This window comes from Notamacropus eugenii, chromosome 7, assembly GCF_028372415.1.
Source record: "Notamacropus eugenii isolate mMacEug1 chromosome 7, mMacEug1.pri_v2, whole genome shotgun sequence".
In the NCBI taxonomy this organism is placed as follows: Eukaryota; Metazoa; Chordata; class Mammalia; order Diprotodontia; family Macropodidae; genus Notamacropus; species Notamacropus eugenii.
In genome coordinates, this window is record NC_092878.1 from 150088404 (window position 1) to 150102911 (window position 14508).

At 39.9% G+C, this 14508-nt stretch overlaps 1 protein-coding gene across 2 annotated transcripts in view; it reads left to right on the top strand.

The window, feature by feature from the left end:
* Positions 1-11578, top strand: part of LOC140514004 (vesicle-associated membrane protein 7-like) — a 38230-nt gene extending 26652 nt beyond the window's left edge. The window contains exon 6 of one of the 2 annotated variants that reach the window (XM_072623951.1): positions 11386-11578. In XM_072623951.1, coding sequence (XP_072480052.1) covers positions 11386-11523 — 138 coding nt within the window. In that variant the 3' untranslated portion in view covers positions 11524-11578. Of the gene's footprint in view, positions 1-399; positions 612-11385 lie in introns of those variants that run through there. The other variant, XM_072623950.1, reaches the window with a different exon arrangement.
* Positions 11579-14508: the final 2930 nt, after the last annotated feature.

The window sequence follows — 14508 nt, forward strand, 5'->3', positions numbered from 1 at the left end:
CAGGAGTAATCCAATACTCTCACCATGACAGTCAGGGGATATGAGTGGAAGCACAATCAGTGTTGGAAAGGGTAACTAGAAGTCCATGCCCTCAGGAGGGAGCCAGGTCTCAGTGAGTGCAAAAAAATGGAGGGATGAAGAGACAGAAAGGTTAAAGATAAAAATCCCATTGGTTAACTATGGAACAGGCACTCCAGAGAGCATAGGGAAAGGGCTGGACAGCTCTAGGCTGGGATTGAATAGGGGTCCGTGTCTAAGGGAGCTGTGAATAGGGAATGGAAAATGGAATTTGAACAATGTCAATGGGGGTTCAGAACCACTGGGGTGGGATGTGTACGACAGGGTGAAAATATGTTCATCGTTAAGGCATGACTTCAGGAATGTTATTATCATCCACAGGGTTCATCCTTGGGCTGTGGAGGGTACTAGAGGATCGGAGGAGGTGGGGAGAAGCAAGCCTTGTGGAGTCTAGTCCCTGGAGCCCATGGAACCAGGAAAGCAGTGCAGTATACCTGAGGAGGGAGCATCACTCAAAACAGCAGCTCACAAACTCCCACCAATAGTGAGCCAGAACCAATTAGTGCAAAGCAGAGGCACTGAGTGAAATCATAGTAAGAAAAGTCACAATTTTAAAAAATCACAATCCACCTTGGGCACACCCTCCCACAGATACACATACCTCAGAGGGGAGAGTGATGCTCCTAGCACTCGTGTAGGAAGGGCACACTCATAGGGAAAGTAAGAGATCACGGCATAGAATGAACTGCATGAGCAGCCCCTCTTCTCCCCCCACAAACCCCAAGACATACAAGGGACCAGCAGTGGTTTCCGGTGACATCATTGGACCACTCTTGCTATACCTGCCTCCTCGGTGCAGTGTCTCCACTGTCCTCTTTGCTTCACTGGCCATCACTGGAGGCAGAGAGTCTCAGCTAGAAAAGGCTCTTCTGCTCTCTCCTGGGAATGGCCAGCCATACAGTCTGCACTGGGCACTGTTTCTACTAACAGACCCATCCAGCTCAGTCCCAGGTTCCCAAGCAGAGTGACCTCAGGCTCCAACAAAGTCTGCTTTTTGGCTCCTATGTCTGCCTTCCGATCACAGCCCTGTAAGTCTGCACTTAGGGTTAGGCATGTTCAGATGCTCTCTGGCATAGCACACGTATGGTTTTGAGCCAGAACAAGAAATAAACTGAGGCAAAGTCATTGTTGCCCACCTCCCAACCTGCATTTCCACCTTTACCGTGAGCATCTGACAGCAGCAACCAAAGCTCTCATTGCTTTGGGCCTATATTGTGATCAACAAAAACCCCACTGTCTCCCTTCATATTCTCCCAGTGAATAAATTTCAGTCCCAGCAAATTACATGAAATACCAATGAAAATCTGCTTCCGTGACTTGTGGGCAAGTCGGTCCACATGAGCTACACATCTCAGCTCCTCATCTCCAAAGAAGGGGTCAGAGCAAGCTTGTTCTAAGGTCCCACAGGGCTCTAAATCTGTGATCTGATAGATCAACATCTAAGCATGACATTCAGTTACAGAGTACCATGAACATGCAAGGACCTAATCTCTACCATTCACACTAGAACGTTGTGCATCAGGAACTGCCAATAGTGTGTACGAAATTATACATTAAACTAAAGACAAAAGTCAAGTCAACAAGCATTTATTAAGCACCAACTTTGTGCTGAGTGTTTGGGTTACAGATGCGTGCAAAAAGAAAGGCAGTCCCTGCCATCCAAGCTTACATCCTAATGGGGAAGACAACGCAGAAAAAGGAGACAGAAAAGGCGGCAGGGGAGAAGATTGCCAGATGGGAGCACAGGAGAGAAAGAAGTCAGGAGGGGAACCCAAAGGCCAGTGAAGGGGGAACATGGCTAGCGTAACAGTGGCTACTTCCTTCAATATGAAGGTTCCAGAAAGAATGGAACAGATGGAGGAATGGGTTATAGGGATAGAATGGTCTTCCTGGGAGAGAAACTTAAGACACAAAGCTCAGCACAGTAATAAATACATGGGCTCTCATAAGAGTGACCATACACCTCTCTAGGTCTTTGAATCAAAGGGCCACACTTGAGGACCTGGAGGGCCACATGTGGCCTGGGGGCCACAGGTTCCCCACCCCAATCCTAGATCACATAGAGAAATAGACAATACATCCCCATTGCCCTCTAGCATATACGATGATGACATTGAAAAAGTATGCTGCCTGGCCAACAAACATATGTTGCAATTATAAATAATACCAGCTTTACTGTGCTGGGACTCTCAATATCATATGAACACAGAGGAAGCAGCATCTGTAAGCCTGCCCAGTAAGTCTACCATGACCTCCTCGGTTTGTGGCTGGTTCAGGCTGCCAGTCAGTGTTCTCACACCTCTCAGAATGAGGCTCTATCTCTGTCCTCAAGAGATATCACTGGATACCCCTTGTGTTCCTGAGATGTGTCTGCAATTGGAGCATTAGAAAAAGAAATCAGTACCCCCAGGATCAGCCTTTCTCTTCTGTCCCAATAGCGGTCTTCCCAGGGTCAAGGCAGAGTTGGTTGATTGCCTGCCCTTCCATCTGGGACCAACACCAACTGCTTCACACAGTCAGCTTCCAAACTGTTTTCTCTAGCTCTGAGATTCTCTGTGCCATTGAGGAAAAGGCCCTCCTCAGACTGGCAAGAAGTGTCCATGAATGACCTTCTAGTGATCCATCCTTCTACTCACAGGTAGTCTGACTGCCCACGAGGGAAGGCATGGCCATGATAGATTTTCTCTGCAGGTCTCTGAGTGTTGTCTTCCTTGCACACCGAGATTCCATAGCAAAACTCAAACACCTTGACTATGAACTTGGGTGTCAGACCATCACTTGTTTCTGACAGCTTCTCAGAGCCCAGTATGGTGTGGTGGGGAGGGAGCTGCTCTCAAGCCAGGAAAAACTGGGATCAAACCCAGCCTTTGACACATATCAGCTGGGGGGCCCTGTTTGTGTCCATGTGTCTGGGGTATGTTCCAAAGAAATGTCACTTTTATTGGATCCTTCATTGATTTTCACCCAAATACTCTCCACCATGCTCCCCTTCCTGTATTTCCTAACCAATTCTCCTTAATATACATTTTTACTCTACCCATTAACAATCCTAATTTCTTTTTTTAATTCTAATTTATTTATTTTTAATTTTCAATATTTCCACAAGATTTTGAGTTCCAAATTTTCTCCCCATCTCTCCTCTCCACCCACCCCAAGACAACATGCATTCTGATTACCCCATCCCCCCAATCTGTTCTCCCTCCTATTACACCCCTCACTTCTTTTATGTACATCCCTCTGTTTTCTTGGAGGGCAAGAGAGATTTCTATACCCCACTGCCTGTATATCTTATTTCCCAGTTGCATGTAAAAAGAATTTTTAACATTCATTTTTAAAACTTTGATTTCCAACTTCTCACCCTTTCTCCCTCCCCACCTATCCCCACTAAAAAGGCAAGCAATTTGATACATGTTGTAAATGTGTAATTATGCAAAAGACTTCCATAAAAGTTGTGTTGTGAAAGACTAACTATATTTCCCTCCATCCCATCCTGCCCCCCATTTTTTCTATTCTCTCTTTTGACCCTATCCCTCTTTTAAAATATTTTCTCCTAATTACACCCTCCTCTCATTTGCCCTTCCTTCTATCATCCCCCCAGTCCCCTCTCTTTCCCTTCTCCCCTACTTTCCTGTAGTGAAAGATAGAGTTTCATACCAAATTGAGTATGCATGTTATTCCTTCCTTTAACCAAATGTGACAAGAGTAAGGTTCACTTTTTCCCTCTTACCTCCCCTTTCTTCCCTTCCATTGAAAAAGCTTTTTCTTGCCTCTTTTATGTGAGAGCTAATTTGCCCCATTCTATTTTTCCCTTTCTTCTCCCAATATATTCCTCTCTCACTCCTTAAGTTTACTTTTTTAGATATCATCCCTTCCTATTCAACTCACCCTGTGCCCTCTGTCTAAATGTATATAATCCCTCCAACTACCTTAGTACTGAGAAAAGTCTCAAGAGTTATAAATATTATCTTTCCATGTAGGAAAATAAACAGTTCAACTTTAGAAATCCTTTATGATTTTTCTTTCCTGTTTACTCTTGCATGCTTCTCTTGCTTCTTGTGTTTGAAAATCAAATTTTCCATTCAGCTCTGGTCTTTTCATCAAGAATGCTTGAAAGTCTTCTCTTTCATTGAGTGACCATTTTTCCTCCTGAAGTATTACACTCAGTTTTGCTGGGTAGATGATTCTTGGTATTAATCCTAGTTCCTTTGACTTCTGGAATATCATTCTAAGCCCTGTGATCCCTTAACGTAGAAGCTGCTAGATCTTGTATTATCCCTGATTGTATTTCCACAATATTCTAATTGTTTCTTTCTGGCTGCTGGCAATATTTTCTCCTTGACCTGGGAACTTTGGAATTTGGTTACAATATTCCTAGGAATTTTTCTTTTTGGCTCTCTTTCAGGAGGTGATCAGTGGATTCTTTCAATATTTATTTTACCCTCTGGTTCTAGAATATCAGGGCAGCTTTCCTTGATAATTTCTTGAAAGATGATGTCTAGGCTCTTTTTTTGATCATGGCTTTCAGGTAGTCCCATAATTTTTAAATTGTCTCTCCTGGATCTGCTTTCCAGGTCAGTTGTTTTTCCAATGAGATATTTCACATTGCCTGCTATTTTTTCATTCCTTTGGTTTTGTTTTATAATTTTTTGATTTTTCATAAACTCATTAGCTTCCCCCTGCTCCATTCTAATCTTTACGGAATTGTTTTCTTCAGTGAGCTTTTGGATCTCCTTTTCCATCTGGCCAATTCTGCTTTTTAAGGCATTCTTCTCCTCATTGGCTTTTTGATCTTTTTTGTCATTTGGGTTACTCTATTTTTTACAATATTATTTTCTTCAGCATTTTTCTGGGTCTCCTTTAGCAAGTAGTTGACTCATTTTTCATAATTTTGTTGCATCACTCTCATTTTTCTTCCCAATTTTTGTTCTATTTCTCTTACTTGATTTTCGAAATTCTTTTTGAGCTCTTCCATGGCCTGAAACCAATTCATATTTTTCTTGGAGTCTTTGGATGGAGGAGCTTTGACTTCACTGTCTTCTGTTTGCATGTTTTGGTCTTCCTTGTCACCAAAGTAAGATTCTATAGTCTGATTCTTTTTTCGGTTTTTGTTCATTTTCACACTTTTGAGTTCTTTATCAAGGTAGATCTCTGCTTCCAGTCGGGGTGGGGGGTGTACTGTCAGTTGCTCAATCCCCCCACAGTCTGTGGGCCTAGTGCTCCAGAAACAGTTCATACCCCTGCTTCTGCTATGGCTACCATAGGTTCCTCCACTCCCTCCCCCCTCTACAGCCATGGGGCTGGGGCTGGACCACTCCACTCCACAGGCTTTTTCCACTGACCTTCCAATTTGTTCTCAGCATTTTGGGATCCTGAAATCTGGAAACTGCCACAGGTGTGAGAGACTCAGTCTCCCCAAGGCCTGCTCAGGTCCTGTCTGTGCCAGTGTGGCCCACTCTAGACTGGGCCCTGCCCCCACTGTGGCAAGATAAACACTTCCCGACAACTTTCTATGCTGTCTTGGTTTGGAGATTTGCTTCACTCCTTCATTCTGTGGGTTCTGCAACTCCAGAATTTGTTTAGAATCATTTTTTACAGGTATTTGACTGGGCTTGGGGGCAGTGCTCTAGAAAGACCATACTGTTACTTCGCCATCTTGGCTCCACTCCTTCCAGTAATCTTAATTTCTTTTGAATAAGGTTTAACATCTAGAGCCATATTCCATTCATGACCTTCATCCCACCAAGTCACAGTGATATCTATGATGTCACCTTTGCTTCTTCGCATCATTATCTCTCACTCATCTTGCTTGCTGCTTTGTGCATTTCTGTCTAGACAAATGATGAGTTTTATTGCTGGATCCTCTTGATTTTTGTCTCGTGAATTTTGAGGTGTCTCTACTGTTAGTCTTTCTACACTGTAGCTACCTCCTACTGGATATACAGTCACCTTTCTCAATGTCCTTTTCTTTTCCATTTAATTTTCTTTTATTTAGATTGCAAAGATTTTAGACAAGTATTTTATTAGCCTTTGCTAGGTGTCCTCTCTCCTTGGGTAAAAGCAAATTATTCCTATGTTTTCAGCTACAGTCAAGAAATCTAAATTCTATTCTCTGATAATAACTTCTTAACCAGCTATTTATTGACTTCTCAGATCTCTGTCTTTTCAAAATCCCTGTATTCCATGGGCAGCAATGATTAAAAAAAAAAATACCATCCATACCCCTAAAGTCTTCAATTTCTTGCCCAACACTTTGTAAATATTATCACTGTTCTCTAGCTTCCTTCTGATGGTATTGTTCATACCCTTGTGAATCATAAATAGGCAGCAGTCAGTCAATACAACAAATCATGTGCAATACAGTCTATCACTGAGGATTTACTTAATTAATGTCTTTCCGGTTTAGTAGAATTTGCAATCTAATGCCTTTGAGAACCCAGGATCACCTCCACATCAAGCCTCCATGGAGAATAATTCATTAACACTGCAAAATGAGGTACCTTCTCTCCATTATCTTCATGTATCAGCTTACTCACAAAAGTTTGCCCAATCTGCATGACCTTTTATTAACTTAACACTGTACAGTATAACTGTCATAAACAGACTTTGTCTGGAATATAGGTTTAATACAGGCTTGCTGACTGAAAGATTAATAAGATATGTCAGGATTCAAAAGGGTACAGAACTTATTTCACCTCTGAGAGAATTAAGATTTTGCATTACTTTTGAACACATAAAAATTAGGTTTGCTGCCAATACATACCTCATTTCTCTTTCTCTAAGGATCTTCTCATTTCCCTGCAGAAGCACTTGATATTTCAATCATATTTAACATTTCCCTTCTCGATGTGGAAGAAATCATTCCAGCAAAATAGTAATGAACCTTTGTTCTGAAAGGAATAGGTACAGTTGACATGTGAAACAAAAGCATGCTTAATGTTTAACATGGTTACACATATCAGCTTTGTATTGATATAGAAATTTGACAAAAGCTCAAGATTTTAAAATTGTGGCAAACTTTGTACAGTGTAATAATCCTGACGTACACATAAGAGTAGGTCAAACCTTCAGCAACAAAAGTTCTAAGAGTCATTTGTGGTCTTTTTTATTTAAGTTTTCTTTTTTATTATAAATTTAGTCAACATCAAAAGCATGAACCTTTTTATGCATAAAGAAGAGAAAGGATTGTATGTATATAATAAGTACAGTCAATCTTCAACTTTCCTAGTAATATTCCCTAAAAATTGCTCAAAAAAAAAAGCCAATGTTGATACGTTGAACCTATGGTTAATAGGAGGTTAGGTTCCTGCAACCACCCAAAACTATAATCTTTCACTAGAGATTGCTGAAAATACACTTTTCTGCATACAATTCTTTATAACAACAAAAAAAAATTCTGATAATATGTGCTTTTCCTAACACAGTAGCCATGAAATTACCCATAAAATGAAGTATGCAAAATAAATTGATAACATGAAAAACATTTTTCTCACTAGTAATTCCCTAGAATTCTGTGACCTTTTGTCCTAACATCTCAATAAAAACAATCATTTCTGGCAATATTCATTTTCACAACATATGAAATCTACAGTACTATAAATAAGTACAGCAAATAAAATTTTAAAAACTAAAACTTCTTTTACCCTGAATCTTACCTTCCACTGTGTCAGATGGTAGTGTAAGGCCATTGTACTCTATACTAGACTGCTGTAAGCTTCTCTACCTTGGCCTTGCTCTGAAAACCAAGGGAGAGGTTGCAGGGACTTTAGTTGCTGCTGTCAGAAGACACCAGAGACTGGCAAGATCTCAACATCACCTCCAATACTCTGTTCTTCACAGCTGGTAGATGGTATTGGACAGAGCAAAGGACATACTTGCTTGAAATAATCCATCAACAACATGTGCTTCATGCCTGTTTGAGATCCTTAAGGGTCTCAGAATATGGCCATCCTACGAACGTGTGTAAAGCTGGATTTGAACTCGTCTTCCTTACTCCAAAGTTCATCACTGTACCATGTAACTCTAATACAAATTCTTCATCTATTTGGTCTTCCCTGTGTGGATGGACAAGCCAAAGTCTTTGAGTGATTACAGATGTCTTCTAGGAGTTTCTGCAAGATCTTGAGGCTTGATACAGTAAATGTAATTTCATCTGCAAATGGGACTATCTGGACAATCTTACCACCCCAGGGAATCCTTCCTCTATCTAGACTCTGCTTGGGATCTCTTCTGTCACAATGGCAAATACTTTTGGTGAGCATATATCTCACTGGCTTAGGCTTCATATGTCCAGGACTTATTATCTGAGGGTCACTAACCAAAGTCATCTCTGTTACTGAATCTTCCAAGAAATCCTGAATGACCTTGATACATGATACATGGATACATGGATCGTATTGTTGTAAATGAGCTTCTAAGTTGGTATTTTTTTTGCCAGGTAGATTTTATTTTTTGCAATCAACCAAGAACATAAATAATGAGATCGTTTGTTTTCTGCATCTTCTGGGCAGTTGTGAGGCTTTAAAGATCTTATGCTAATACCCTCATTGAGTTTGCCGTGAATTTGCATATAAATGACTTTCATAAAGATTTTATGTAGATGCGGGAGTGGACACATAGGTTGATAGTCATTGATTTTTCTCTTAGTCATCTTTTTGGGCAGTAACAATGTCCAAGATTTTTTCCACCCTTTTTGATTCTTCCCCTCCTTCAACTAACTTACACAGCTGTCTCTCAATGCCTTCACAATCGTATCACCTCAATCAAGGATCCCCCCTTAGATGCTTGATCTGACCTGGCTACTTTTCCTGTCTTTGTCCTCTTGAGTGCCAATAAAAAGTCAACCAGATAAGCAGGAAAGGAGATCACTTTTGCAACTATAAACAGAGAAAGAATTCTTGAGCAAATGTGGATAGAGAGGATCACTGGAGATAAAAGAGACAATTTGATTTAAGAATGAAAGAGGCTTTAGTAAATATTTACACAAAGAATATTTTTCATCAGGCTGCCTAGAATAATCTTGGGTTTAAAAGATAATATTTCCATAGCAGCATTGCAGCTATTCTGGCTTACCTGCCAAAGTGATTCTTGTACTGAGTAGAAGAGCATTCTATGGTCCAAAGGCCTAATACTCTAAGTCGTTAGCAATGGTCAGCAGCAGGTGATTGGCAGATTCTTTCAATTTCTATTTTACCCTCTGGAGCTAAGATATCAAGGCAATTTTTCTTGATAATTTCTTGAAATATGATGTCTAAGTTCTTTCTTTGATCATGGCTTTCAGGTAGTCCAAATCTTAAAAGATCTCTTCTTGATCTATTTTCCATATCAGTTGTTTTTCCACAGATGTATTTCACATTTTCTTCTATTTTTCTCATTACTTTGACTTTGTTTTATTGTTTCTTGGTGTCTCATGGAATCATAAGCTTCCAGTTGCTCAATTCTACTTTTTAAGGAATGATTTTCTTAAGTGAGCTTTTATACTTTTTTTTCCATTTGGCCAATTCTGCTTTCTATAGAGTTGTTTTCTTCAGTAAATTTCTGTGCTTCTTTTATCCTTTTAGTAAATTCTGTTTCTTAAGGTGTATTTTCTTCAGTATTTTTGAGGACTTTTTTTTGCCAAGTTGTTAGTTCTCTTTTCATAATTTTCTTGCAATACTGTCATTTGTTTTCCCAATTTTTTCTACCATTCTTATCTCTTTCTTTAATTCTTCCAGGAATTCTTGTTGGGCTTGTGTTCAATTTGCATTTTTCTTTGAGGCTTGCCATGTAGCTATTTTCACATTACTGTCTTCTGAGTTTGTGTTTTACTCTTCTTTGCTACCCTGGGTAGCTTTTTATGGTTGGGTTCTTTTTTTGTTATTTGCTCATTTTTCCAGCCTATTTCTTGACTTTGAACTTTATGCTAAAGTTGAGCTTTGTTCACCTTGGAGAGGGGAGGCACTGTTCCAAGCTTCTGGCTTTTTTGTGCTTTTCAGAGCTGCTTTTGAAAATCTGCAAGTTTTTGGTACTATTAAAGTGGTGTGACCCTGGGAAAGGTGTGGTCACTGCTTTCCTAGTCTGTGTCCTGCTCTCTACCCAAAAAGGGTCACAACTCCTCTGCAGCCACAAGTGATAGTGTTCCTCTTGGCCCTGGAACTGTGACCAAGTCCTCTGCTCTCTTGTGGACACAAGCACTAGAGTTCCTCTCTGCCTTGGAACTGTGACCAGGGCCCCTGACCCTTTGTGGCCAACCACAAGTGCTCTTCTCTACCCTGAAACCGTGACCCATAACAGTGTGTGGGCAATATGCCAGTCAGCACCAGCTGCACCCAGTGCCAACAAATGTAATCTGTCATCTGTAATCCCTATGATCTCTTTCTGACCAGTTGTCTGATCTTCTTACCTTCTCCAGGCTCAGGGCACCCAGAGATGCTGCTGCCACCATCACAGTCACCTCTAAGGCCCCCTGTTAGTGCTGTCTCCGTGTGTCCTCTAGGCCTGCCCTCCACTTTGTGTCACAGACTTCTGCTGACTTCTTCAGTTCTCTTAGGCTGGAAAACGTCTCATCCTGGCCTTTTGTGGGCTCTGCCTCTCCAAAATTTAATCTGAGGCATCATATTAAAATTGTTTGGAGGGGAATATTGGGAAGGTTCATCTCGGTTGCTGCCTCTCTCTGCCATCTTGACTCTGCCCCAGCACAAGACTTTGAAAACACCTCCTGGGCCACTTAAAAAAAAATTTTTGTCTATAAATGTGTGAAAAGTTATACAAGGGGCACATTACCAGATAACACATTAAAAGTGCAGATTTTGTATCTGAATGTGGCATAAAAGAGATATCAAGGGCATGCATGACTGGAAAAGAACTGCAAGAGAAAAGAATAACCAACTGAATGAATAAATGAATGAGTGAAAAAATATGTAAGCATCCCCTCTATGCCAAGCCCTGGACTTACTTACTGGCAGCTTATAGCACATTAAAGAAATTAGAAGATGGCTTTTAGCATATAGCATAGCATTTTAGCATATTTTAGCATATTATCCATGCAGAATTTATGGAAAGTCTTGGAGAAGAGTCACATAAGATGAGAGGACATAGATGGGGTTCCAATTATACCAGTGAAGGGACTATCTATGCCAGTGAGATCTCAAGTCCATTCAGCTGTGGAAGTAGGACTTCTCTATATTAAGATCAAGCTTGAATTACATTCATTATTTCATATGACATCCCTTTGATAGTGTGTTTATAAAAATCACTTCTTTAACATGAGGGGATGCCTACTATCCAGTCACTAGAAAAAAACTAACTCTGTTTATATGATTTTCATTTCAGACTAAAGCCTTCCAAAAAACAACAACAAAGACTTCTAAGAAGATTTGGTGGAGAAACTACAAAATTATCATAATTCTATCATCCATTTTCATAATAATCATCATCATTCTTTTAAGTACAAATGTTATTCCAGTTTGAACCTTTAAGAAATATATCTCCCAAGTAACACCTCAAATAAATTGCTAAAACATGATTGGAGAGTTTTGTAGCCTCTTGATTAGGGCATCCTTTTTCACTGTGGGTGTTACAATGTAGCATATTATGGGCCTTTGGGAAAGGTGAGAGCTTTGAATTGTGCTGCCTAAGCAGCCTGCCTCCTCCAACATCCTTGAATGCATCTTTGTACCTCCTCCATTTCTCTAGTCCCATCTCTATTACTTCTAAGCCTCCCTTTATACTTCTTTGATTCTTAGAACTTCCAACTTACCTACTACTTATTTGGATGAAACTATTTAGCCAACCCCATTATTTGACGTTGTTTTAGCCTTTTTTCCTTCTTTTGAAAAAACAAGTGACCCTCAAGAATAATGCAATTGAAAGCATGATGAATTGTATAAAGTGAAATTGTTTTGGCCTCTGACTGCAAGATCCCCCACCTCCCTGGGCCTCAATTTCTTGTCTTTAAAATTAAGAGGTTGCGGGGAGGGGGGGAACCAAGATGGTGGAGTAAAGAAGCACTCGGCCAAGCTCTCCCAACATTCCCCTCCAAACAACTTTAAAATAATGCCTCAAATTGAATTCTGGAGTGGCAGAGTCAACAGAGGGTCAGAATGAGACATCCATCCAGTGCAAGACAACTAGAACATGGGAGGGGAAACTGGCCCAGAACCCAAGTAGATTAAACACCACTAGTGGTTCTAGATGGTGGTAACAGAAGCAGAAGCTTCAGGAGTGCTCCCCCAGAACTGCAGAGCTGGTTCAATATTAGGAAAACTGTCCACGTAATTGGCCATATCACTAACAAAACAACAAAAATCATCTGATCATGTCAATAGATACAGAAAAAGTCTTTGCCAAAATACAACACCCATTAAAAACGCTAGAATGCATAAAAATCAATGGAGCCTTTCTTAAAATGATAAGTAGTATCTATCTAAAACCAAGAGCAAGCATTATCTGTAATAGGGATAAACGTGAAGCCTTCCCAACAAAATCAACAGTGAAGCAAAGATGTCCATTATCGCTATTATTCAATCTTGTACTAGAAATGCCCTAGAAATACAATATTGTATTTAAATGCTAGCTATAGACATAAGACAAGAAAAAGAAATTGAAGAAATAAATATAGGTAATGAGGAAACAGAACTAGGAACCTTGGAGGATCAATGAAAAATTCGTTGAAATGATTCACAACTTCAGCAAAATTTCAGCAAATAAAATAAACCCACAAAAATTATTAGCACTTTTCTATACTACCAACAAAACACAGCAGGAAGAAATAAGAGACATCCCACTTAAAATAACTGCAGACAATGTAAAATACTTGGGAGAAACCAGCCAAGACAAACCTAGGGATTATATAAACACAATTACAAGACACTTTTCATACAAAGACAGTTAAACAATTGAAGAAATATTTATTGCTCCTTTAAGGATGACCTATTGTGAAAAGTTTAGCTCTTCTGATCAACACAATGATCCAAGACAATTCCAAAGGATCCATGATGAAAAATGCTATCTACTTCCAGAGAGAGAATGGACAAACTCTGAATGCAAATTGAAGCATACTTTCTTTAACTTTCTTATTGTTTTATTTTGTGCATGTTTTCTTTTGTGACATGGCTAATATGAAATGTGTTTTGCATGACCTCACATGTATAATCCAAATCAAATTGCATTCTCAAGGAGGGGTAAGGGGCAGGAAGGAGAGAGAGAATTAGGAACTCTAAATTTTTTAAATGATTGTTTAAAAATTATGCATGTAATTGGGAAGTATTTAATGATATAAATAAAAATAATTTAAAATAAAGAGGTTGAACTAATTGACCTTGATGGTCCCGGCCACCTCTAAATCTGTAATCCTGAGATAGAGACACTTAAGTATATATAGCAAGGCTATTTATACATTCCTCTTTTATACAAACTTTAAGACTTAGAAATCAAGGTACTTGGTTTACTTTTAGCATAGTTTTCTTTCTTTAGCATCCAAACCCCTTCCTTCTTTCTCCTAATCAACAAATACTCATCCTCTCCTTCAGCACAAATAACAGATTTTTAATTCCTTTAACGCTTTCTCTGAGATGGCATTGTATCCAAGGTACAAAAGTTTTACTAACATGACAATAAATACCCCAGCCCATCATATAGGCTTCAGTGTACTAGACCTTGTTGGGCATGTGTCCTCTAGATAGTAGAGACAATACCACCAAACAGCAAGAAAACTTTGCCCCCTACATTTAGTTACGTTTCTGAGCCTTTTCCTTTTCTAGTCATTTACATGAGAAATGAAAATAACCCTGAGTTAGAGACTTGGGATGCTCCCAACCCAAAAGGCTTTCAGAACTTGTTGAAAGGGTAGTTGCTAAACTGCTGCTGACTGATACAACTCATCAGTTTACCAGTTGGACAGGAAGTAGAAAACCACAAGGAATTTCTAACCCTAAATCAGATTGTGGTTTCTGACTGAAACTGCAGAAAGTGAGTGGTAATTTAAGGGGAGGCACAAAGGCACTTGTTAGATGGGATATTCTATATTCCAAAGAGCTTAACTCCTGGAGTAGGGAATCACCTTTTCTCCAGGCAACATTTATAGGGGAAAGAGACAATGAATAGATGAAAAAGCATTCAAATACTTATTTGTCAGGCACTGTGCTAAGTGCTGGGGATACAAATATAAGAGATAGTTCCTTTCCTCAACTTTACATTCTAACCCAGGGCAGAGAAGACCCAGAGGACAGCAGCGATGGCAGTGCTGATCAAACATCTATCCCCAGAGCAAGAGGCAGAAAACGGGGGAAGGGGAAGGGAAAGTGAAGCATACAGCATGATTGGGGGTCTGCTGGGGGCCCTCTCTTTAATCAGAATAGTGTATCCTCAGGGCCAGGACTTCCAGCAGCAACAGCAAAGAAGGAGGAACAAGGGAAGCCCCATTGGGGATATCGGGCCAGCTTGAAAGAGTTTTGT